This window comes from Grampus griseus (genome assembly GCF_964374135.1).
Source record: "Grampus griseus genome assembly, chromosome: 1".
In the NCBI taxonomy this organism is placed as follows: Eukaryota; Metazoa; Chordata; class Mammalia; order Artiodactyla; family Delphinidae; genus Grampus; species Grampus griseus.
Window position 1 is genome coordinate 27,925,219 of NC_139017.1, and position 27,610 is coordinate 27,952,828.

A 27,610-nucleotide genomic window follows, 5' to 3' on the forward strand; every position below is an offset into this window, starting at 1 on the left:
CAAGTCCCAGGTATCTTGTATCTCTGACCAACTGGCCAGAAATCATGGGTTCCCATGACCCCTTCTAGGATTAAATACTTTGCTAGAACAGTTCACAGAACTCAGGTAAGTGTTTTCCTTACTATTTCCCCTTTATTATAAAAGACGCAACTCATGAACAGATAAACAGAAGAGATGCCTAGGGCAAGGTATGTGGAAAGGGGTGTGGACCTTCCATGCCCTGTCTGGGAGTGCCACCCTTTACTACCTCAATGTTTTGACCAATCCAGAAGCTCCCTAAACTCCATTGCTTAGGGTTTTTATAGAAGTTCCATAGGCATGCTTGATTAAATCATTGCCATTGGTGACTGGACTCCATCTCCAGCCCTTCCCCTTCCTAAAGGCTGGGGAGTAGGGACTGAAAATTCCAATCTTCTAATCATATGGATGGTTTCTGTGGCAACCAGCACTCCCATCCTTAGTGGGTTTCCAAAAGTCATCTACTTAACATAAACTCAGGAGTGGTTGAAATGGGCTTCTTAAGAATAACAACCTATTTCAGAAGCAGGGGACAAAACCCAAATATTAGTACAAAATATGTACCTATTACTTTTACCACTTAGAAAAATACAAGAGTTTTAGGAGCTCTATACAAGGAACAGGAGATGAAGACCAAAATACATATTTCTTATTAAATCACAATATCACGACACCATCACAAATAATGTTGCAAAAAGAGTTCCTACAAATGCCCCATTATGCACATACATACATTCTCTATGGTAGATTCTGAAATGTGTAATACATAATTTAAATATTAATGAATAGTGCTAAATTACCCTTCAAAGTAGTGTCAATTTATAGTTCCACCAGCAGGGTATGAAAATACACACTTATTCATAGCCTCATCATTCTTGACCCCTTTTTTAAATGTTCACCAATTTGATAGTTGGCATTTTCAAATGTATTTCCTTGAATAGTAACAGAATGAATACCTTTTAAAATAAGATAAAACTTGCAAAGAAGAACTAGATGAAGTGGAGATAAGCAGTCTCTAATAAAGAGTTCAAGGTAATGATCATAAACACGCACAATGAATTTGGGAGGAAAGTGGATGAACACAGGAAGATGTTTAACAAAAACTTAGAAAATACAAAAGGAATCAAACAGAGCTGAAGAATATATAACCGAAATTTAAAAATACACTAGAAGAAATCAATAGTAGGTTAGATAATACATAGGAAAAATCAGCAAACTGGAAGACAGAATAGTAGACACACACACACACACACACACAAGAGAAAGAAATACAAACAAGAAACTAAAAACAGTCATAAAATGAAAAAGGAAAATAGCAAAAGAAGAAGGGACAGAAAAGAACTTCAAGAATAACCCCAAAACAATTAACAAAATGGCAATGAATACAGACTTATCACTAATTATTTTAAATGTAAATGGACTAAAGCCTCCAATCTAAAGACACAGAGTGGCTGAATGGATACAGAAACAACAGCTGTATATATGCTGCCTACAAGAAACTCACTTCAGATCTAAAGACACACACAGATTGAAAGTGAGAGGATGGAAAAAGATAATCCATGCAAATGAAAATCAAAACAAAGCTGGGGGCAGCAATACTTTTATCAGACAAAATAGACTTTAAAACAAAGAGTGTAACAAGAGACAAAGAAGGACATTACATAACGATCAAGGGATTGATCCAAGAAGATGATATAACAAGTATAAATATATATGCACCCAACATAGGAGCACCTAAATACATAAAGCAAATATTAACAACCATAAAGGGAGCTACTGACACAATAATAGAAGTGGACCTTAATATCCCACTTAAATCAATGGACAGATCATCCAAACAGAAAAATCAATAAGGGAACACTGTCCTTATATGATACATTAGACCAAATAACTTAATAGATATATGTGGAACATTTCATCCAAAACCAGCAGATTATACATTCTCTCCATTCTCCAAGAAAGATCACATGCTAGGACATGAAACAGCCTCAGTAAATTAAAAAAAATTGAAATCATATCAAGCATCTTTTCTGACCTTGAAATCACCTATGAGAAAAAAAAAACTACAAAAACCACAAATACATGGAGTATAAACAATATGCTAAAAACAACCAATGGGCCACTGAAGATATCAAAGAAGAAATAAAAAATACCTGTAGATAAATGAAAATGAAAACACAATGATCCAAAATCTATGGGATGCAGCAAAAGCAATTCTAAGAGGGAAGTTTATAGAGATACAAGGCTACTTCAGGAAACAAGAAAAATCTCAAATAAATAACCTAACCTTACACCTAAAGGTAGTAGAAAAAGAAGAACAAACAAAACCCAAAGTTAGCTGAAGGATAGAAATCATGAAGATCAGAGTGGAAATAAACGAAATAGAGACTAAAACAACAATAGAAAAGATGAACGAGAAGTTACAACCAACACCACAGAAACTCAAAGGATCATAAGAGATTATTATGAACAATATTATGCCAATAAAATGAACAACCCAGAAGAAATGGACAAATTCCCAGAAATGTACAATCTCCCAATACTGAACCAGAAAGAAATAGAACATATGAGTAGACCAATTACTCATAATGAAATTGAATTAGTAATTTAAAAAATCTCCCAACAAACCAAAGTCTAGGACCAGGTGGCTTCACAGGTGAATTCTACCAAATGTTCAGAGAATAGTTAATACCTATCCTTCTCAAACTATTCCAAAAAAACTGCAGAGGAAGGAACTCTTCCAAGCCCATTTTATGAGGCCAGCATCACCCTGACACCAAAACCAGACTGAAGAACCTAGATGGAAATTAAATATCCTCAGCAAAATACTAGCAAACCAAATCCAACAATACATTAAAAGGATCATACACCATGATCAAATGGGATTTATCCTAGGAATGAAGGATTTTTCAATATCTGCAAATCAATCAGTGTGATACACCACATTAACAAACTGAAGAATAAAAACCATATGATCATCTCAGTAGATGCAGAAAAAGCTTTCTGACAAAATTCAACATTCATTTATAATAAAACCTCTCCAGAAAATATGTTTAGAGGGAACATACCTCAACATAATAAGGGCCATATATGATAAGCCCACAGCTAACATCACAATCAACAGTGAAAAGCAGAAAGCATTTCCTCTAAGATCAGGAATAAGACAAGGATTCCCACTCTCACCACTTTTTGGAGGGGGGGCGGGCGGGGGGAGCAGAGAAAGGTTTATTGCAGGGGCGTGCAAGGAAAATGGGGGACTGATCCCCCCAGAAACCCTAACTCCCTGAACGGTTTCAGCAAAATATTTTTAAGGGCAAGCTGAGGGAGGGGTGAGGTTGGTTGTTGCAAACTTCTTGGTGCAGGAATCAAACTTCTTTGGTGCAGGACAAACTTCTTCGTCCATGAAGGTTAGGTCACAATGTTCCTGTAAACCTCCAACAAAACAACTGTTACTCTCTGTTCTGCAACTTTTTATCTCTATATGAATGGAAAAGTGTTATACTCTTAAAGGTCAGAGCCTTGAGAATGGGCTATCCTGTATATTTCAGGCTATAGGCAACATTCTTAACTTGAAGCAAAAGCCATAGAATACAAAGGTTAAAGTAAAAGAAACAGATTTTATATGGAGTCAGATTTGTTCTTCCCTATCACAGTATCAGACTCAAGGACACCACCAGCTATTCTCAAAACAGTATCTGCTGGCAGCTGCCACCTGCAACCTGATGGTCTCAAGGTCCCTCCTTGTAACTAAGCAATCATTTCAAGCCCCAGCCAATCATTGCTTAACAGGCACCCTTACTTCTTCTTCTTTTTTAAAAAAAATAAATTTATTTATTTATTTATTTTGGCTGCGTTGGTTTTGTTTTTTAACATTTTTATTGGAGTATAATTGCTTTACAATGGTTAGCATTGGTTTACAAATGTTAGTTTCTGCTTTATAACAAAGTGAATCAGTTATACATATACATATATCCCCATATCTCTTCCCTCTTGCATCTCCCTCCCTCCCACCCTCCCAGCTGGTCACAAAGCACTGAGCTGATCTCCCTGTGCTATTTGACTGCTTCCTACGAGCTATCTATTTTACATTTGGTAATGTATATATGTCCAGGCCACTCTCTCTTTGTCCCAGCTTACCCTTCCTACTCCCCATGCCCTCAAGTCCACTCTCTAGTAGGTCTGCATCTTTATTCCCGTCTTGCCCCTGGGTTCTTCATGACCTTTTTTTTTTTTTCTTAGATTCCATATATATGTGTTAACATATGGTATTTGTTTTTCTCTTTCTGACTTACCTCACTCTGTATGACAGACTCTAGGTCCATCCACCTCACTACAAATAACTCAAGTTCATTTCTTTTTATGGCTGAGTAATATTCTATTGTATATATGTGCCACATCTTCTTTATCCATTCATCTGTCAATGCACACTTACATTGCTTCCAAGTCCTGGCTATTGTAAACAGAGCTGCAATGAACATTGTGGTACATGACTCTTTTTGGATTATGGTTTTCTCAGTGTATATGCCCAGTAGTGGGATTGCTGGGTCATATGGTAATTCTATTTTTAGTTTTTTAAGGAACCTCCATACTGTTCTCCATAGTGGCTGTATCAATTTACATTCCCACCAGCAGTGTATGAAGGTTCCCTTTTATCCACACCCTCTCCAGCATTTATTGTTTGTAGATTTTTTGAAGATGGCCATTCTGACCGGTGTGAGATGATACTTGCAGCTCCACTTATTCTACACAGTCAACTTATTTAATTTTGACGCTCACCACTTTTATTCGACATAGTATTGGAAGTCCTAGCTACAGCAATCAGACAAGAAATAAAAGGAATCCAAATTGGAAAGGAAGAAGTAAAACTGTCATTGTTTGCAGATGACATGATACTATATGTAAAAAATCCCCAAGATGCCATCAAAAAAATAATAGCCTTCAATGAATCCAGTAAAGTTCTAGGATACAAAATTAATATACAGAAATCTGCTGAATTTCTATACATTAACAATAAACTATCAGAAAGAGCATTTAATAAAACAATCCAATTTCCCATCACATTAAAAAGAATAAAATACCTAGAAATAAATCTAACTAAGGAGGTAAAAGACCTATAATTGGACAGCTATAAAATACTAATGAAAGAAATTGAAGACAGCAGAACAAATGGAAAGATATCCCCTGTTCATGGATTGAAAGAATTAATATTGTTAAAATGTCCATAGTACCCAAGGTAATCTACAGATTCAATGCAATCCCTATCAAGATACCAATGGCATTTTTCACAGAACCAGAGAAAATAATTCTAAAATATGTTTGGAAACAAAAGACCCTGAATAGCCAAAACAATGTTGAAAAAGAAGAACAGATATGAAGGTATCACACTCCCTGATTTCAAACTATACTACAAAGCTACAGTAATCAAAACAATATGGTACTGGCACAAAAATGGACACATAGACCAATGGAACAGAACAGAGAGCCCAGAAATAAACCCATGCTTACGTGGTCAATTAATCTATGACAAAGTAGGCAAGAACATACAATGGGGAAAAGACAGCCTCTTCAATGAATGGTGTTAGTAAACCTTGACAGCTACATGCAAAAGAGTCAAATTGGACTACTTTTTCACACCATAAACACATATAAACTAAAAATGGATTAAAGAATTAAATGTAAGACCTGCAACTATAAAACTCCTAGAAGAAAACATAGCCAGTATGCTCTTTGACATTGGTCTTAGCAATATTTTTTTGATATATCTCCTCACAAGGGAAACAAAACAAAAATAAACAAGTGTGACTACATCAAACTAAAATGCTTTTACACAGTGAAGGAAACTATCAACAAAATGAAAAGGCAGCCTTCTGAATGGGAGAAGATATTGGCAAACTATGTACCTGATAAGAGGTTAATATCCAAACGACATATCTGATAAGGGGTAAATATCCAAAGAACTCATGCAACTCAACATAAAAAAATAGCCTGATTAAAAACTGAGCAGAGGACCTGAATAGACATTTTTCCAAAGAACTCAAATAGATGGCCAATAGCCACATGATAAGATGCTCAGCAACACTAATCATCAGGAAAATGCACAATTAGATAGCACTTCATACCTGTCAGAATGGTTATCATCAAAATGACAACAAATAACAAGTGTTGGCAAAGATGTGGAAAAAAGGCAACTCTAGAGCACTGTTGTTGGAAATGTAAATTAGTAAGCCATTAGGTAAAACAGCACAGAAGTTCCTCAAAAAATTAAAAGTAGAACTACCATAGGATCCAGCAATTTCACTTCTGGGTATTTTTCAGAGGAAAACAAAAACAGAAACTCAAAAGGATGTATGCACCCCTATGTTCATTGCAGTCTTATTTCCAATAGCCATGATATAGAAGCAACCTACATGTCCATCAACAGATGAACGGATTAAAGAGTATGTGATGTATGTGTGTATATACACATACATAAACAATGAAATATTACTCAGCCATACAAAGGAATAAAATCTTGCCATCTGCAACAATATGGATGGACTTAGAGGGTATTATGCTAACTAAAATAAGTCACACAGAGAAAGACAAATACCATATGATTTCACTTATGTGTGGAACCTGAAAAACAAAACAAAACAAATGAACAAACATAACAGAATAGAAACAGACTCATAGATACAGAGAACAAACAGGTGGTTGCCTGAGAGGAGGGGTTTGGAAGAATGAGTAAAACAGGTGAGAATAAGCACTACAAACTTCTAGTTACAAAATAAATAAGTCAAAAGGATGAAATGTACAGCATGGGGAATATAGTTAATAATATTGTAATAATTTTGCATGGTGACAGATATTACTAGACTTGTTGTGGTGATCATTTTGCAAATGTATAGAATTACCAAATCACTATGTTGTACACCTGGAACTAACATAGTATTGTGGGTCAATTACACTTCAATTAAAAAAAAAAGAATGAGTACTTCCTCGTGTATTATCTTCCTCTTTTATTGCTTACCAGTTCCTAATCTATATCCATTTTGCAACTGGGCAGTTTTTCTTTTCTGTTTCTTTCAAAGGAAATTATTTATACATTGTACCAAAATTTTTGTTATATAAAATGTTAATATTTTCCCATCTTTTTAGTTTGTAATATTGTATCATAAGGATGTTTTGTTTTAATGGAGTCAAGTTTTTTTTTTTCCTTTATGACTCTCACTTCCCTCGTCATGCTCAGAACTTTAATTAGCCCAAGGCCATAAAGATATTTTTCTATATTTTCTTCTAATACTTTTGTAGTCTAGAATCATATCTAGGTCTTTAAACCATCTTGAATTTACTTTTGTGAAGTATGATTCCGTTCTTTTTTTCAAATATAAACAAGCAAATTTTTAACTTCTCTGAGCCTCAGTTTCCTTAGTTGTAAAATGAGGGTAATGTATTTACCTCACCAATGCTTTACTAAGATTAAAAGAGATTATGTTTTTAAATTATCTGGCACAGTCCTTGGCATATAAGAAATGTTTACCACACGTTACTTGTATCTGAAAATATATTTAACATACTTAATAAATTGTCATTATGTTAAATATATATAAGTTAATAATATATTTAAGAATTAATAGAATATTTAACAAAAAGCAGGACTACCACTGTAGATCATGAAAACTACCACTGGAGAAATTCAGTTTTTATACAACAGACAATAGGTTAGTCATATGTAGAAACCATGGCTACCAGACATTTTGACTGCTTCTAAAGTATGCGAGGTACAGAAGGGTTTTATTATTTATAGAGAATTTACAATATGGCAGGAACTGTTTTAAGCACTATATAGGTATTCTTTCAATGTCCCCTCAAATATAACACTATTAGGTACTTTTATCTCCATTTTCAAATGGGGGAATTGAGGCATGAGAAATTAAGTAATTTTTGTGAGGTTACATAGTAAGTTATCAGTAGAACCAAAGTATGGACCCAGGCAGATTCACTCAAAAGCTAGTGCTCTAGTCACAAGGCTAAGCTGCATCTATAATATCCCAAAAGGTAGGTATTATTCCCCCAAACAAAAGAAGACTCCAAACTTAGGGAAGTAAAGTCATTTGTCCAAAGTTCAAAACCAACTTTATTGACCAAGTCTTTCGACTCCTGACACCAGTTCCAATTAGACGATCTCTGACGTTAAGCAATAAATACCAAAATGCCTGTAGGCCAGGTACTCTGCTAGAAGCCAGGGATACAGAAATAAACAAAACACAGTTGCTGTCTGCAAGTATACACAATATATTATAAAGTTACAGGAGGAAGGACCCTAAATCAATTGAGGACAAAATGGGGTGAGGCTGGTGAGAGAATACTTCTAAGAGGAAGTGATGTTTGAACTATTTAAATGAACCCAACAGACAGAGAGAGGTGACCTTGAGCTTAGAGAAAAGCAGAAGGCATGTGAGAGAGAACACCCTCTATAAATCATCATTGGATGGTATATTAAATAATAATTCTCAACTTCTACAGAATATAATTTTCATAGGAAAGGGCTTCCTCTGGAATACTGAAAACAAAACAAAAAAGATGTACACAGAAAACTGTAGTATTTCAGCCTAGATGAAAACTTTGACTCCATAAAAGCTCATTTGTAATTTGTCCTTAGTCGATCCTCAAATACTAATAATGGGATATAGTGGGCCCTTCTTCCAGTGTACTCATAATATTCTTCATAACAGTCACATGACAAAAACTTGATAAAAACTCACTTTACCTATACTACAGCAGGGATATCCAAAATAAGGCAAAATCGAAAGAATTCCTCTCAAACTCAGTTTTGTTATGAATAGTGCTGGATTTGCAATTATAGAGTTATAGAAATGAACAGAATTATAAAGCTTATCTACTTCAATTCTCTCATTTCAGATGAGACTGAAACCAAGAAAGATAAAATTATTTGTCCAAAATGACATGGCTATACACAGTTGGCAGAACCCACATAGTCTGTCTTTAAGAAAGCTACAATGAAGGGACCTTTTAAAATCCATTTTATTTGAAGCTTAACATGCGATTTAGCATGGGGATAAAAAACTACTGTGCCCATTTAAAGACATGAGTTTCCATGTTGCCAAAGACTCCACATAGAGAAACATACTTACTTAGACAGTCTTTCAATGGTCTGCATGTGAACGTTATTATGGGTTTGGGAAAGCACAGCTTCATGCTGAGCACATTTCAAACAAAGACCACCAACACGGTTAGAAATATTAGCAGCAAGAAGAGACTCTTTATGCTTTAGTCGCTCTTTAAGATCTTCACAATTTTTCTGATATTCAACTAGGTCTTTCCTAAAAAGAAGGGAAAAAAGTTCCAGCAAATGGCCAGGTAAAAGTATACTACTTCTAAATGTATCATCATAGTAATAACTACTATCATTTATTGGTGCTTACCTTATTAGGTGCTTTACATACAGTACCTTATTAGTTCTTACCACAGCCCTAAAATGTAGGTGTGATTATCTTAATTGACACTTTGAATAAAATGAGCCTTGAAAATATTAAATTTCAAGTTGTTTTAGGATTTTAACAGATTAGTCTGCCTCTGATACTGGCTTTTTTTTCACAGGATCCTATCTCCACACAAAAAAATAAAACTCCAAACACAAATCCTAAATAGTTTCTCTTAATAAAGGGGTGGAGCAACATAACACAATATCCTTGAATTGAGGGAAATACCCTATTTCAAATGTTCACCCCTTAAAATTTGTAAAGACAACCTTAAAAGATCACATAAAGAAAATGGATTTTATGTATGAGTAATTTATTACTGTTCATTTTTCTTCGGTAAAAAAAAAAGAAAATTATCCATAGAGACACAGATGTAGAGAACAAACGTATGGACACCAAGGGAGGAAAGCAGTGGGTGGGGGAGCAGTGGTGGTGGTGGGATGAATTGGGAGATTGGGATTGACATATATACACTAATATGTATAAAATAGATAACTAATAAGAACCTGCTGTATAAAAAAATAAATAAAATAAAATTCAAAAAACATTATCTAATCTACAAAGAACTGCTTCAAAAGAGAGTGGGCTACAGAAAGAAGTTAGAACTTGCCAGACATAAGATTTCATAAGTAGCAGCTATTAGCTGGAAATATGCAACTTGGTAAAGAAAGGGCTGAGGAACTGTGTGTGTGTGCTCTTTGTTTGTTTCAATGGGATAGCTCTTGGATGAGGTTTTTCTCCAAGTTGACTTGTCAAGGATTAAAAGACCAGTATATGGGTTGTATTTTCCTCCCCCTGCCCAAAAAAGCTTTGGTAAAGTCAACTTGGGTAACTGAGCTTCCTTGCATACACATCCCTTTCATGTTGTATTTTTTTAAAACTTCCTACCTTAAAAAGGAAAAAGTTGTTCTTAAATTCTTAGACTGCTGAAGGCAGGCACTTTATCTCTGGCTCAGACTACTCTCTGCTGTTTCTATTAAATTCAGAGATTTATAGCCATTCTAATTTGTTCACTGTCACAAAGGAGAAGCCAATAATCAAGACACCTGGCTGTCACATACTACCTCGACTCTTGGGATTTAGGGGGTTTTGAGACAGCCTGGGAGAGGTGGGAAAGATCTACAGGAAATCTAAGGGTTAAAAAAAGCTAATCTAATGACACGCTGAAGCAGAAAAATAGGAGCTGTTGATGTCCTATTCCCAAGATGATATCTACAACATAATAAGTTTTCTTTCTACTTATCATGTAGAAAAAGTCTGACTTTCAAAGGCTTAAAAAGAACTTTAGAAGTACATTCCAAAGTCAGAGTCTCCATTACTATTTCTGTCAGGTTCAAATTCAAAACACTCAAGTAGATTCAGTTACATGAAATGGCAAAAAGAAAATTAAAAACAAATAGGTAACATAAAACCAGAGTTTATAAGAGTAGTGATTTTATTTCTTTCTTTAAGAAAATGCTTCTTTAAATAATCTTAAATTATACTAAAAGAAAATGAGGAAACAGAAGAATGCAGGAAACAAAGTCTGGTCCATTGCAAAGTGACGTTTTAATGTAATTAAAGATTGCATAGTTGAATTGTGAATGAGACAAAATAAGTCACATTCCCAAAAATATAATGACCTAGAAATATATCACTTTAAAAACTGAAGAACCAAAACACAATAGAAATCAACATATAGCAAATCAAGAAACCAAAAATTAGATCACCTTTTAAAAGTTTAGGTTTCTTCATGAAAGCTCTAGTAAAGATCTCTAGAGAAATCCTCAACCTTATGAGGCATGAAAAGCATAAAAGTATATTAACATAAATGAATAATAACATTTGCAACAAAAGCCATGAGTTCTGGTTCTTAGTATTACTCTAGTTATGTCTCTAGACAATGTACAGCCTGGAAGATGTTAAATTTTATTTCAAATTGGACTTATTAAAATAAAATTATAAAAATATTTTAAAGGTTATTCCACTTGAAAATATTTCATTACCACTATTTCAATTAACCTTTAATTTAAAAAAATTAACTCCTATCTTTTCCTACTCATAATATATAACAAAGCACTAATGGTTAATCTATAATATATAGGCTTTATTGGGATTTTTGATAACATATGAAAAAGTACATGAAAATTCATATATACTCAAATTCACCATGTATACAAATACTCAAACTATTATATTATTGTTGCAATTTAAAAATTAGACGAAGACTACCTACAGAGGAAAAAAATACTTGCTTGTAATTTGAAAATTAAAGTGCTTTATTTATACTATTTTATTTTAAAAACATAATTTCCATAAGAGCAGCTTCTGATTCTTTTTTCTATGGGAAAACACAAATATTTTACAACTGATGAAGGGATAAAATTTATAACTTAGCTCACAGTTCTTTGAAATGGGATTTGAAAAAGGACTTCACAAATCCCCTTATCCTTTACCATTCTTAGCAAATTTCATATATTGCATATAAAATATCATCAAGTAATTCCTATACTGACTAAAACTGGCATTTCAGCAAACATTCAAACATATTTTTAAGATCATTATGGTTTTGCCAATAACTTTAAATAGATGATAATACTTTACCTCAAAAACATCAATTGAGATTCCAGGATTTTACTCTTTTCCTCATAAGTAAGTTTTAGTCTCTCCTTTAGAAAAGAAAAAAAAAAGTATATTTCTCCATGCCCTGTGTTTTATAAGCAAATTTTAATTATTAATATTAAATTCATTTCTTTTTACCCAAGAGGAAAATCATTGTGTCCCCTCTGGAATCACTTTCCCTAGTCCACCCCAAATACTCTTATTTTTATTGAGCAGAGGCCTGCAGAGAATTACTGAGTCATAAAATGGTGATTACTAACAAAAATTTTTTTTCAAAATTGCATACATCAGTTCTTATTTTTAAAAAAGTGTGACTCTAGGCAAAACCAATTATAACCTGTAAGGTCCATGAAGACAAGAATCAAATCTTCGTGGAATCTCCCATTGTGACTGCTGCATAGCTGACATACCAAAAAATATGTGCCGGATGAATGATAAAAAGGATGCTATAAATCACAGGACGACAGACCAAAGTGATATACAATCTACAAGCCTCTGCTGATATCCAGTTTTTCTTTAATTCAACATATATTTATTGGGTTTCTACGACGAAGACACCACTAACCTCCAGGAGATTTAAGAAGGAACAGAAAGACAGATGAACAATTACAACTATTTATAATTTACTCTAATGAAAATACAGAAGGTAAAATGAAATCAGAAAGGCAGGAACTTGTAATTCAGCTGAAGAGAAGTACAGAAGCCTTCATTGGAGGAGATGCAAAGATTGAAGGATGATTTCCAATAGAGCAAAAGGCACAGAAGCTGGAGAAGGCATGCTATATATTTGGCCAATCAGTATCACTAGAACGTAGAATGCTAGGTGGAAGAGTAGATAGAGATGGGCTGATTAGGTAAGGTGGTCAGTGAGAAGAATAAAAATATGAAGACTTTTATTTAGTCTATACAACTAAATAAAAGTCTCTATGTAGTTGATGTATTAGATGGACACTGAAATCTTTTTATCAGTATTGAATCTTAAATTACTCTGAAGCGTGGAAAAAGGGGATCATCACAAATGAAGACATTGCAAATAAACATCAATAGGTGAGAGATAAATGCATGAACAAGAGAAATCAAGCAACAAAGATAGAAAAGATTTAGTACAAAGCAGTATAAAAGTAAAATTGACAGCATTTTTTTCTCTTTAGTGTTAAATTTTATTTATTTATTTTTCTATAAATTTATGTATTTTATTTATTTATTTTTGGCTGCATTGGGTCTTTGTTGCTGCGTGCGGGCTTTCTCTAGTTGTGGTGAGTGGGGGCTACTCTTCATTGAGGTGCGCAGGCTTCTCACTGTGGTGGCTTCTCTTGTTGTGGAGCATGGGCTCTAGGCATGCGGGCTCAGTAGTTATGGCTCACAGGCTCTAGAGCGCATGTTCAGTAATTGTGGTGCACAGGCTTAGTTGCTCCACGGCATATGGGATCTTCCCCAAACAGGGCTTGAACCCATGTCCCATGCATTGGCAGGCGGATTCTTAACCATTGCACTACCAGGGAAGTCTTAGTGTTAAATTTTATTTTGTTTTATTTATTTTTTTATTAAAGTATAGTTGATTTACAATATTGTATATGTTTCAGGTCCACAGCCAAGTGATTTAATTATATACATTTTTTCAGATTACATTCCATTATAGGTTACTATGAGATATTGAATATAATTCCCTGTGCTATACAGTAAATCCTTCTTGCCTATTTATTTTACGCATACGAGTTTGCATCTGTTAATTCCATACTCCTAATTTGTCTCTCCTTCCCTCCCTCGGTAACCATAAGTTTGTTTTCTATGTCTGTGAGTCTATTTCTGTTTTGTATATAGATTCATTTGTATTATTTTTTAGATTTCACATATAAGTGATATGATATAGTGTTTGTATTTGTCTGTCTGACTTACTTCACTAAGTATAATATTCTCTAGGCCCATCCATGTTGCTGCAAATGCAATGTTTCATTCTTTTTATGGCAGAGTAATATTCCATTTTATATATGTGTATATATATATAAACATATCTTCTTAAGCCAATTGTCTGTTGATGGGTACTTGAGTTGTTTCCACGTCTTGGCTATTGTAAATAGTGCTGCTATGAACATTTGGGTGCATGTGTCTTCTCAAATATGAGGTTTCATTTTTTTCAGATAAATACCCAGGAGTGGGATTGCTGGATCATATGGTAGCTCTATTTTGAGTTTTTTAAGGAACCTCCATCCTGTTTCCCATAGTGGCTGCACCAGTTTACATTCCCTCCAACAGTGTATGAGGGTTCCCTTCTCTCCATACCCTCTCCAGCATTTATTATTTGTAGACGTTTTGCCTCTCACTGTTGTGGCCTCTCCTGTTGCGGAGAATAGGCTCTGGATGCACAGGCTCAGCGGCCATGGCTCACAGGCCTAGCCGCTCCGCGGCATGTGGTATCTTCCCGGACCCGGGCACAAACCCATGTCCCCTGCATCGGCAGGCGGACTCTCAACCACTGCACCACCAGGGAAGCCCCTATTTGTAGACTTTTTGATGATGGCTATTCTGACCAGTGTGAGGTGATAACTCATGGTGGTTTTGATTTGTATTTCTCTAACAATCTCTTTTCATGTGCCTGTTGGTTATCTGTATGTCTTCTTTGGGAAAATGTCTATTTAGGTCTTCTGCCCATTTTTTTTATTGGGTTGTTTGTTTTTTTGATATTGAGTTATATTAGCTGTTTGTATTTTTGGATATTAACCCCTTGTTGGTCACATCATTTGTAGATATTTTCTCCTTTTCCATAGGTTTTGTTGCTGGTTTCCTTTGCTGTGCAAAAGCTTTTAGGTCCCACTTGTTTATTTTTGCTTTCATTTCTTTTGCCTTGGGAGACTGATCTAAGAAAATATTGCTACAATTTATGTCAGAGAATGATTTGCCTATGTTCCCTTCTAGGCTTTCTATCATGTCATGTAAAGTTGACAGAATTTCATGATTGAATAGATGTGGGGGAGAAAAAGACATTAAAAATAACCCTGGGTTGCTCAATTGAGCAACCAGGTGAAAGCTGATGCTAAAGATTTTTCCAGACTGAGAAAAGGAGGTAAATAGAACCATTAAAATGTTCAACTAATTCAAAAGAAGGCAGAAAAAAAAAGGTGAAGAAATAGTAGATGGGAAAAAAAAGACACAGCGAGATAGTGGATTTAAACCCAATTATATAAATAATCACATTTAAAGGAAAGATATTGTCAGATTGGATAAAAAAAAGCAAAACTCAACTATATGCTGTCCACAAGAAACCCATATTAAATATGAAAATACAACTATGTTAAAAGTAAAAGGATAGGGAAAAAATACCATGCTAACACTACTTTCAAAATAAAGTAGGAATCAGTCAAAATACAAAAAACCATGTGCTTTTCTCTATACCAGCATTGAGGAGTTATAAAATGAAAAATTTTAAATATGTATGTTGTTTATGATAATATCATAACTAGTCTAGAAATTAATTCTAAAGAAAGATGTGTAAGACCTTTACTCAGAAATTATAAAAGATTATTGACAAAAATTAAAGATGACCTAAATAGAGTGATACATGATTTTAATATTTCACAATATATTACTATAAAGATATCAATTCCTCCCCCCCAAAAAATGACCTATACCTTAAAATGTAATCTCAATCAAAACCACTTAATGGCTTTTTGAAACTTGACAAATTAACTCTAAAATGTACTTGTAAATGCAAAAGGCAAGAAACAGTCAGGACATTCTTCAGGTCAATGAACAATGTTGGAAGACTTGGTCTACCAGATGCAGGGTTATAAGAATCAAGACAGAATAGTAGTAGCACAAAGAAGTAGTAGCACAGACACCAAGGAAATAAAACACAAAGCCCAGAAACAGACTCACACACATACACACACCTGATTTATAACAAATGTGGCAGGCGAATGATTGTCTTTTCAACAGTGGTGCTGTGATATATAAATAACCCTATGGAAGAAGTAACCCCCTACACTTCACATCAGATACAAAAATAAATTCCACATACACTGTAGTTCTAAATGTAAAAAGCAAGATTATAAAGTTTCTGAAAGATAATATAGGAGAATATCTTCATGACTTGGGGGTAGGGAAACACTTTTTATATAAACAAGTGGGACCTAAAAGCTTTTGCACAGCAAAGGAAACCAGCAACAAAACCTATGGAAAAGGAGAAAATATCTACAAATGATGTGACCAACAAGGGGTTAATATCCAAAAATACAAACAGCTAATATAACTCAATATCAAAAAAACAAACAACCCAATAAAAAAAATGGGCAGAAGACCTAAATAGACATTTTCCCAAAGAAGACATACAGATAACCAAAAGCCACTAAAAAAATAAAGGGAAAACACTGATAAATTGGACCACATTAAAATTAAGAAATTCTAATCAAGAAAGAGAAAACGAAAACTCTCAAGAGAGTTCCAAGGCAAGCCATAAAAGTAAGAAAATATGTTTTAACAGATATAACTAACAAAGGGCTTGTATCCATAATATATTAAGAACTTCAAAAAAACATTGTCAGATAATTCAAAACAATAAGTAGGATATTAGAACAGGCATCTCACAAAAGAGCACATCAAATGGCCAATAAATATATGAGAAGATATTCAATCACATGAGTAATCAGACAAATGAAAATGAAAATCACAATGAGATGGCACTACAAGCCCATCAGAAAAACAGACTATCAAGTGTTGGCAAGGATACAGGGCAATGGTATCACTCATATGCTGCTGACAGAAGTGTAAACTGGTAAAAACCACCTTGGAAAAGTTTGCCCTTATCTCTCAAATCGAACATATATATACACTACGACCAACAGTGCCACACCAAGGTACATACCCAACGTAAATGTATACAATGCACACCAACAGACATATAAAAGAATATTCATAGCAGCAATATTCACAATAGCCCCAAACTGAAAAAATATAAATGTCTTTCAACAATAAAATGGATACATAGATTGTGTTATAGTCATACAGTAGACCCATCAATGAAAATAAACAAACTCCTAACACATGCAACTACATGTATGAATCTATCAAATATAATGTTGAACAAAAAAGTCTAGACAAAAAAGAATATGTACTATGTGATTCAATTTATGTAATGTTTTAAAAGGCAGGCAGAAATCAATTCGAGTGTTTGGGGATCATGCTTAGAGATCAATTTTCATAAAAGTCAAGATAGTGATTAGCTTTAAGAGAATGAAGGGGCAGTGACTGGGAGAGGGCATGAACAGGGCTTCTGGGACATGGTAATGTTAGACATCTTACAGGTGACAATTATATGCTTGTTGATTTGGAGATATATCATTAAGTACATTTTTGTTTTGCATACTTTTCTGAATTTATGTTAAATTGTTTCATTAGAGGGCTTCCCTGGTGGTGCAGTGGTTGAGAGTCCGCCTGCCGATGCAGGGGACATGGGTTCGTGCCCCGGTCCGGGAAGATACCACATGCCGCGGAGCGGCTGGGCCCGTAAGCCATGGCCACTGAGCCTGCGCATCCGGAGCCTGTGCTCCGCAACAGGAGAGGCCCACGTAACGCAAAAAAAAAAAAAAAAAAAATTGTTTCATTAGAAAAATCAAAGGATGGTATGATCAACTAATGTACATATTACAGAATGCTGCTCCAAGGTTCAGGAAGATGAGGACTGATATGTGGAGGTTATTAATGACCTTGAAAAGAAACATTTTAGGGGAATATAGGTGGGGAGAAGCTCAAATAAAGTATGTTGAAGAGAGAATGGGAGGTGAAGAACAGAGGCATGAGTACAGACAACTGTTTGGAAAGACGTTGGTATGAATGGGAGCAACTGGGTGATAGTTCAAAGGAAATGTAGGACGAAGAGAATATATTTTGTGTTTGTTTGCTTTGTAGATGGGAGCTAGTAAAGCACATATTTGGCTGAAAATAAACCAGTCACGAGGGATAAAAGATACAAGAACAAGAGGAGGTAAGTGTAAGAGTGAAATCCTTGAAAAAAGTGAGAAAGATTTGGAATATAAAGCACACAAATGCACACAGATGTGACCTTTGACACACACAGGATAAAAAAAAGAACCTATAATAGTTATAAATAGAACAATAAGAGAAGACATAAGAGGGAAAATAATTCTAATGTGGGAAAAGGAGGAATGGAAGCATGTAATCAGGGAAGGTAGAATGGGAGGGGACACTTGAACTAAGTTTGGCAGGCTGGAAACATTTCAATATGTAGAGGATAAGAAGGAAACATTTTAGGTAGGGATGATTGCATAAACCAAAGTCAATTCTTCAAAGAGAAATGGAATTGGGAAATAAGTTTATGAAGTAGCAAGTAGTGAGTGGTCTGCATGCTTATAGCCAATACTTGTGAACGTGACAGAAGAGTGAGAAGTGAGTCTGGAAATGTAGTTTTAAGTAAATTGTAGATGGCTTGGGAGATTGGTCTTAATCCTATGGGTATTAAGTAGATATTATAGTTTATTCAGCTGGAAAAAACATATAATTTAGTCTTTCAGATTTTTTTTTTAAAGAAAGGAACTCTTTCCTAAATAGTAGAATAAAGCTTGGATTAGGGAATGAGAAAGAGCAGGGAGATTTGGGCCAGAAAGAGCCTTTTGAAAACTAACAACACCTGTAGATGATAATGACAGCAGAACTGTGATTCCCTCTATATTCCCTAGAACATTCCATTTTTGATGTTGTTTTTACCCAGATCAGAGGATTTAAAAGTATCATTTGATCTTAAAATAGAATTATTTTAGACTCTTTGGGAAATTAAGACATTCAAAAGCATCTGTGTATAGGGGGAATTTAGAAAGCCACAAACAAGCCCAGGGAAAATGCATGCTCAGGAAAGTCCTAAGAAGACCTGAAGCTTTCACTCAGGCTGATCTCTAGGCTCAGAGCAAGCCTAGCTGAATGGTGAAGACCAGCACAGCCAAACTGCAAAGACTTGGAGAGTTGGTTCTTCTATTTTGGGGGGCTTTTTGGTGTTTTTCTTGTTGTTGTTTGTTTCAGCTCCTGGCAAAGAAATCTGTCAAACATCAGCTGACTATGAGCTAATGAAACAGAGACCTCAATGATCACACGTGACAAGGAATAGTTTCTACAGAAATAGTCTGGAAAACTCTTAAAACAAAAGGACTACTACAGCCTTCAACAATAAAAAAGACAACAAACCTTAAAAAAATGGGATATCTGATTTCCAGAGTTACCACAGTATAACACTTCAATGCTCAATTTTCAACAACAAAAAAAATCACCAGGCATACAAAGAAAGAGGAAAACATGGCTCACTCAATGAAATAGAATAAATTTACAGGAACCATGCTTATGAAACTATAGACATCAGACTTACTAGACCAAAACTTTAAAACAACTGTCTTAAATATGCTCAAAATGCTAAGAGAAAACATGGACAAAGAACTAAAGGAAGTCAGGAAAACAAATTATAAAAGGGAACCAAACTAATTCTGGAGATGAAAACAACTAAAACTAAAATGAAAAATTCACTAAAGAGATTTTAGGGAAGATATGGGCAGCAGAACAAAGAATCAGTAAATCTGAAGATAGGAAAATTGAAATTATTGAGTCTGAGAAGCAGACAGAAAAAAGAATGAAGAATTACCAAATGATCCAACAATTCCATTTCTGAGTATATACCCAAATGCCTTGAAAGTAGGGCCTCAAACAGATACTTGTGCATCAATGTTCATAGCAGCCTTATTCACAATAGCCAATAGGCTGAAACCCCCCCAAATCCATTAACAAATGAATGGATAAACAAAGTGTGGTATATATGTACAATGGAATATTATTCACCCTTAAAAAGAAATGAGGGGCTTCCCTGGTGGCGCAGTGGTTGAGAATCTGCCTGCCAATGCAGGGGACACGGGTTTGGGCCCTGGTCTGGGAGGATCCCACATGCCGCGGAGTGACTGGGCCCGTGAGCCACAACTACTGAGCCTGCACATCTGGAGCTTGCGCTCCGCAACAAGAGAGGCCACGACAGTGAGGGGCCCATGCACCGCGATGAAGAGTGGCCCCCACTCGCTGCAACTAGAGAAAGCCCTCACACAGAAACGAAGACTCAACACAGCCAAAAATAAATAAATAAAATTTTTAAAAAAAGGAATAAAATTATGATACATGTTATAACATGAATGAAACTTGAAAACTCTATGCTAAATGAGACAAGCCAGATTAAAGGAGAAATATTATTTGATTCCACTTATGTGAAGTACCTAGAATAGGCAAACTCAAAGACAGAAAGTAGAAGAGGTTACCAAGGGTTGCAAGGAGAAGCAAATGGGAGTTATTGTTTAATGGGTAGAGTTTTTGTTTGGGATAATGAAGAAGTTCTGGAAATGAATAGTGTTGATGTTGCACAACACTGTGAATGTACTTAGTGTAAATAAATTATACATTTAAATTTTTAAATGGTTAAAATAACAAATTTTGTGTTATATATATTTACCACAATAAAAAAGTACCCAAAAAAGTAGATGCCTAAGAGAAAAGTACCCAAATACTCACCAGTTCTAGTTTCCATTTTTCAGCCTCACTAGCAGATGCAGCTTTGATAATATCTGCATTGCCATGGGAAAATGATCTCTTGGCAGCTTCATCCACCCTAGAATCTTCACCTGTTGTAATCCAAGAATTCTGTATATTTCCCTAAAATAAAATGTGAAAGTACTTGCATTCAACCTTTAACTTTAAATCAATATACATACTTTACAAATGGAATACTGATTATTATCTGTGATGAAAGGAATAAGAAAAAGAGCAGATGCTTCTAAATACAAATCAAGAATTATTTTACATTTTCAAGCTATTAGGGTCATATTCCAAACAAGTGTTACAAAGTCACATTCCTATAGGTACAGGCAATAATGTAAATGAGCAAAGAGGGCTAGATATCAGTATATTGTACAAATGAACTTATCTCTTACTTCTTTGAAGACAGATACTCTTGAAACACATAAACCTCTCTTGGTTTGTTTTTCATTTTCCACATTTCATAAAGGCATGACTAATAATAATACATATGATGTTTATGTTTACTATGTGCCAGACACTGTTTTATGTCTTCCACATATATTAACACATTAAGCATTACAACAATCCTATGAGAGAATTTTCACTGTTATCTCCATTTTATAGATGGGGAAACTGAGTCACACAGAGTAACTGCTAAAAGTCACAGAGGTAGAAAGCAGCTAATAGGTGGCAGAGCTAGGATCTGAATCCTGGCATTCTAGCTCCAAAGTCCTAAACCACTAAGCTCTTCTGCCTTTTCAGAAAATTATTTCTCTTCAATAAGAAAAACAGTGCATGGTGATAAATAGAACTGACATGCAGTCTGAACATCAAGGACTCAGAAAGTAATGGTTGGGACCATGACAGAGCAACCAAAGGAAGTAGTCACTACTCAGTTTCAGTCAATTGCTACCATGTGGGAATACCAACTCACATTACCAAAATATCTTTTGATTTTTAAAAAGATGAGGCAGATATTTGGCTCTTCAACTGAAACAGTGTTAAATATTGAGTCAGTTTTTCAAACAAACAAAACATGCCTATAGACTGAATTTGGTGAACCCACCGTCAGCTTGCGAACTTTGGCATTCTTTCAACATTCAATGAAATAAGCAGCCCAAAGAACTGGGTGATTTATGTGTGAATCAAGAACTAAAATACTTATATTAATTTATTCAACAAGTAATTATTGAACTCCTGCTAAGGGCCAAGGGACACAGTAGTATTAATAAGAGAGGACATGTCCCCAAACACAGAAGTATACTGCAGTGTCATATGTTAGAATGTAGTAAACTGCATTCATCCAAAGTAGTATTCTGAGATTCTATTCCATATTCTTTGGGAAGTTCAGTTTAATGCAAACATCTGTGTAGTACCTACTATGTTCAGGCACTGTGCTAAAAGCTTGGGGAGGGGGGTAAAAATGAGCAAGACCAATATTATCCTCAAGGAGTTTACAGACTAATGAAGAAGAGAAACACCCAAGCAGATAATTTCAATTTAACAAGGCAAGTGCTAGGCCAGAGGTGTGCATGGGGGACTACACCAGAACAGAAGAGGGATACTAAGAGCAACTGGAGATTCAAGGAAAGTTTTCTGGAGAAGTTTTGACACTGGTATGATATCTGAAGGGTGAAAAAGAGTAAGCTAGATGGGAAGGGCATGCCAAGAAGAGAGAACATCATGAGAAAACTCACAGAGGCGTGAAACAGCATAGTGCCTGCCAGAGACCTGTAGGCAATTCAGCATTACTAAAGGTTGAAGCACAAGGCAATGAATGTCAGAAGATGAAGCTCTAACTGTTCACAACAGCCAAAATATGGAAACAACCTAAATGTCTATCGACAGATGAATGGATAAAGATGATGTTGTACATATATACAATGGAATACTACTCAGCCATAAAAAAGAATGAAATAATGCCATTTGCAGCAACATGGATGCAACTAGAGACTATCATACTAAGTAAAGTAAGTCAGAAAGAGAAAGACAAATACCATATGATATCACTTATATGTGGAATCTAAAATATGGCACAAGTGAACCTATCTACAAAACAGAAACAGACTCACAGACATAGAGAACAGACTTGTGGTTACCAAGGGGGAGGAGGGAGGGAGAGGGAGGGACTGGGACTCTGGGGTTGGTAGACGCAAATTATTACATTTAGAATAGATAAATAACAAGGTCCTAATGTATAGCACAGGGAACTATATTCAATATCTTGTGATAAACCATAATGAAAAAGAATATAAAAAAAGAATGTCTGTATGTGTATAACTGAGTCACTTTGTGTACAGCAGAGTTTGGCACAGCACTGTAAATCAACTATACTTCAATAAAAAGATTAAAAAACAAAAAAAGGAAGAAGGTAGAGAGTTAAATAAGGGTCTGAAAGGTAAAGCGTGCAATGTTAATAAGCATGAGCTTGATTCTGTAGGTAGGGAAAAAATCACCCAAGATGTGATTGCATTCAAAATAGTCTTGCAGAGCAATGAAGGAGGGTGGTACTAATTTCCTATGGAGAAATTGGAGACAGTATGTAGACTATAGATCACTGACTTCTGATATAAAATATTGTTATTCTTTGGAAAGAAGTGCTAATCTAATTGACACTTTGTTCTTTCACAGATAGCTTTTAAAAAACTCGAATGATATTTGACCAAGATTTCAAAAATCAAATTACATTTACATCCCTGAAGATCACTGAAAACCTTTGATTTCTTAACTGAGGGGAGGGGTTGGAATGGACGGGGATGAGAAGAGACATGGAAAGAAATGGCTCAGAAATTTTCTACTTTAAAAAAAATCTCCTAGATCTTTGATTGACCACACATGCCAAATTTTCTAATAAAAAGCATATTTTAATATAATTTTTTGAACTCTCAAGAAAAGCCCCTTAAGAAGGAAAAATGATGAAAAATGAAGATGGAAATGAAATACTCTTTGAATGGTTTTAGTTTTTTAGAAATAATCTGCTTCCTTCTTCAACTGCTAGGTCATAAACTAGGCTAAAAGCTCAAAGTCATGTAGGCTGCCATCCAAGTCCCAGTCCATGGCAAACGAAGATGGTTTGGTTCAATATTGACAAGCTATTCCTAATCTAGGCAGAAAGGCAGTGTAATTTGAGGCCAGGTAGATGGATTTGTGGAGTCAGATAGTCCTTTGTTTGAGTCCCAGCTTTGTGACATTAGACCAGTTGCTTTGGTTACTTAACTGCTGTGTACCTTAATTTAATCACCTGAAAATAGATATAACAACACCTGCCTTGTGTGGCTATCATAAAATGGAAATAATATAATGTAAAGAAAGTACTTGATACAGTACCTGGCATATCACAGCCATGTAGTCATCAATAAATACTAATTATTACTATATAACTATCTCAATTGTTTTTCCAAAGAAAGCATTAAGAAACTTTGAAAATATATATTCAAATCTGCCAACAGCTTTGGCAAGATTTACCATCAACATGGTAATAGGCTCATTAAAAAGAGTGCAGAAAAAAAAGAAGATAATATCTCTTGATCTGTTTATATTCAAGATATTCTAAATAGTTTCATTTACCTCAAAACTCTCAATACAACACCATGCATAGGTTGCTGAAATGCCTCAATTCACCTACACAAGTAAAAAGTGGGGGCAACAATTCTGTAACAACAAAATAACACAGAAGACTAACATTAAAATAGATATCAAGGTCACCTGACACATCTGCAACAACCGTTTCAATATTAGCACTATGTTTTAGCTCATGTGAATGTTTAAACAAAAACCTCTCTACAACTTTATCCTTTCTATAATCTGTATATCTGTAGTTTTCTTTAGCAAGTTTCCTTTGTTCACATGGCAAAGCATGTGAGCATTTACCATCATTTCCTTCCCCTTTTGCATTACTTCTCTTGCCCTCTGATTCACTTGTCTGCCTAATTTCCTTTCTTATTTCACTTCCCCATCTTCCACTTCTTTCCATTGTATAAATATTGAAGACTATGAATAACTGAGTCACTGTTCGCTGCATATTTGGAGGAAAAGCAAAAGAATATACTTATTTTAAAAATGAACTTACTTCTAAGTACTTTCTATAAGGCTATATCATTTTCAAATTGACACCAAAATAATAAGAAACTAAGATGAAATTTTTAACTACTAATATTACTAATATAATAATATAAGCTGTGATTAACTACATCCCATAGCAAAAGAGTAAAAAACATTTTTAAGGCAAAAGTATCTCTGATAATTCATAAAAAGATATTAAGCTTAAACTTTATTTAAATATCATCATAAAAATTTTATGTCACAGAATTATAGAGATCATCTAATTCTCTGTTCCTCAAAATGTGCTCCACTGATACTAGACTCACTTTGGCAGCTTGCTAATAATTCATATTTTTAACTCAAAGACTTAGCCCAGACCAACTGAATCAGACTCTCAGGGAATGAAGCCCAGGATCTGCACTGTCAGCAAATATCCCAAGTGACTGTCATTCACATTAAAGATTAAGAACTGCTAATATTGGTGAATTTCTCAAAAGCCAATAAATAAACAGAGGACTCATGAGGTTTCATGCTTGAAAGTCCCATAAAATTACTTGTTCAACACCCAGCTTGTTAGGGACAATGGGAAGATTAACATTTTGAATCTTGGACCCTCAGGTCAGTGTTCTTCCTGCTACACCATGCTAACTAGACTTATTGGAATTGAAAGTTCAAAGAAAATTTAGAGAAATACAACAGAAATCTAAGCTACAGTTGTGAACAGTTGCTGGATTTAACCAAGTCCTTCCTATATTACATACTCCCTGCTTTTAGACCTGCTCTTTCCATATGGAAAAAACATAAATGGTATGCTCAGAAAGGAAACTGGAGTGGATATTAGGTATCACTACATCATTTCATTTGAGGATTCATTCCACCAATAAATTAAAACAGTGAATTTTAATTTTTGAGGCCCCAAGTGAATACCAGCATAGCACTTCTGCCGAACTGCCAGTAAAAAAAACCATGCAGTTAAGAAGGCAGGGGGAAAGGGTAGGAGGCAATATTCAAACTATGTGTTTTAGTTTAATCGTTTAAATAAATGCTCACAGATGCATCCAGAAGTGTTTGTTCCCTCATTGCTTCCTCTTGCCTTTGAGATTTCAGCTCTTGTTGGAGCCTTTCATTTTCAAGCACAATTACTTGTACCCTATTTTTCATTCCAGAGAGTTCCTCCTATAAAAACCAGAAACAAAAACCAAATACATTAAGCATTTTTTTCTTTTATTTTAAGAAATGCCACTTGTGGACTGCATACATTAAGCAATTTTAAGTAGTGCTTTTTTTTGTTGATTACTAGATGATCCAATATGATATAAAGCATGGAAGACTGATGCTGTCTACCCCTTTTCAGAAATATTATAATTACATCTAGACAAGGAAAGAAACTCAAGCATTAGTTAACAAAGAGAAGGCTAGGGGAAGATAGTAGAGGACCTGCTAATGGCCATATCACAGGACTGTGTGGTTTCTGACAATTTTTTTCAGGCTTACAGAAATGCTTTAATTAAAAGGTTTATCTAAAAGACTTTTAAGAATGAGGTAGACTGCTGAAAAATAAGGTAAGATTATTATTCTTGATCAAATGCCAATAACTTGTTGAAAACTGACAGAGGACTACATAGATAATAGAGGACACTGAGATAGAAAGGCAAGGAAAGTTACAATGAATATCTATGAACTGCTAGCCAGATGGAAGGAAATTATGAGTGAAATTGTTTGGTGGAGAGCTCTTAAAGAGTGTTTCCTTGCCCGTGCAGGGCATAATATAAAGAATTACCAGTATATAGCAATTAGAAAAGCTATTAAGTTACATCTCACCCTAAAAAAATGTGAAAAATATTGATATATTGATGGTACAATACTTAACTTAATCTTCATTACCAATATAATTGTGCAATCATTTTTTATTATACTGGTTGTGCAAAAAACTATTGTACAATATATGAAAATTCCATTCAATTATTTTATTCAGAAAAAAAGTCAAAGCTGTAATTGAAAATTGTAATTAAACAAACATTGCATACTTCCAGTTGTTGGTCTGACATATAAGCAGCTTGGAAGACATCACTCCCATCTTCACAATAAGAAAAAAAGCTGAACAAACTGAAAAATCAACGACTCTTCTTAGATCCATCAGAGAATTAAGGTCACAGGGAAAACTATTATCCCTCAAAATGGAAAGACAGACAGGCACTCCTGAGAACCACAATCTACCAGAGCAGAAACTTCTGGGGGAACCAGTGCCAGGGTAGAAAAATATATCAGTAAAGTAATTGATGAAATGCTGGAAGCTTAGTGTAGACCAGTTTGAGTTAAAAACTCCAGGAGGACCCAGTCTCTGGGGGGAAGGTGTCTCCTACACTCTTATATGACAGTACCAGGTTCTTACAGCAAAGACTAGAGAAAATCCCTCTCCTGCTTCCTTCAGTAGGAGAAGAAAAGTAACCAAAAAGCATTCTGTTCTTTTTAACCAGGCCTGCCTCAAGAGAAACTATCTTACCAGAGCCTAAAAACCATTTTATTTTTCAGAACCTAAGTGACCTGGGGGAAGGGAAAAAAACCAACTCCAGCTTCCTAGCCTTGCCATCTCACTTAAGGGGAGGGGGAGACTGAGAAACACTTGTGAAGGACATAGCCAAGGGGCACAGGGTCACTAAAAGACTGAGACCTAATCATAGGACTACAAAATGCTCCCCATACTCCCATACCCTACCACCACATCAAAAGGGCTCTTATATCATAACAAGGGAATACACTAAAATAACTGCACATCTCAGAATGTATTTAAGAAGAATTCTCAAGGGAAGCCCAAAGACAACAGCAGAGACAAAAACCAGGACACTAGAGGAAATTTTAGCCTCTAACACCTATACTAACAGCAAACAGTAAACACAGTCTAACTCCTACAACAAACA

At 35.0% G+C, this 27,610-nt stretch overlaps 1 protein-coding gene across 2 annotated transcripts in view; it reads right to left on the reverse strand.

Moving 5' to 3' along the window:
- The window catches only part of SDCCAG8 (SHH signaling and ciliogenesis regulator SDCCAG8), a gene marked incomplete at its 3' end in the record, with an annotated part of 252,067 nt that overhangs the window by 192,376 nt on the left and 32,081 nt on the right, over positions 1-27,610 (reverse strand). For both annotated transcript variants that reach the window (XM_082663725.1, XM_082663724.1), the window contains exons 5-8: positions 25,743-25,868; positions 20,646-20,786; positions 12,084-12,148; positions 9,153-9,341 (exon numbers count right to left, since the gene is read on the reverse strand). In XM_082663725.1, coding sequence (XP_082519851.1) covers positions 9,153-9,341; positions 12,084-12,148; positions 20,646-20,786; positions 25,743-25,868 — 521 coding nt within the window. The remainder of the gene's footprint in view (positions 1-9,152; positions 9,342-12,083; positions 12,149-20,645; positions 20,787-25,742; positions 25,869-27,610) is intronic.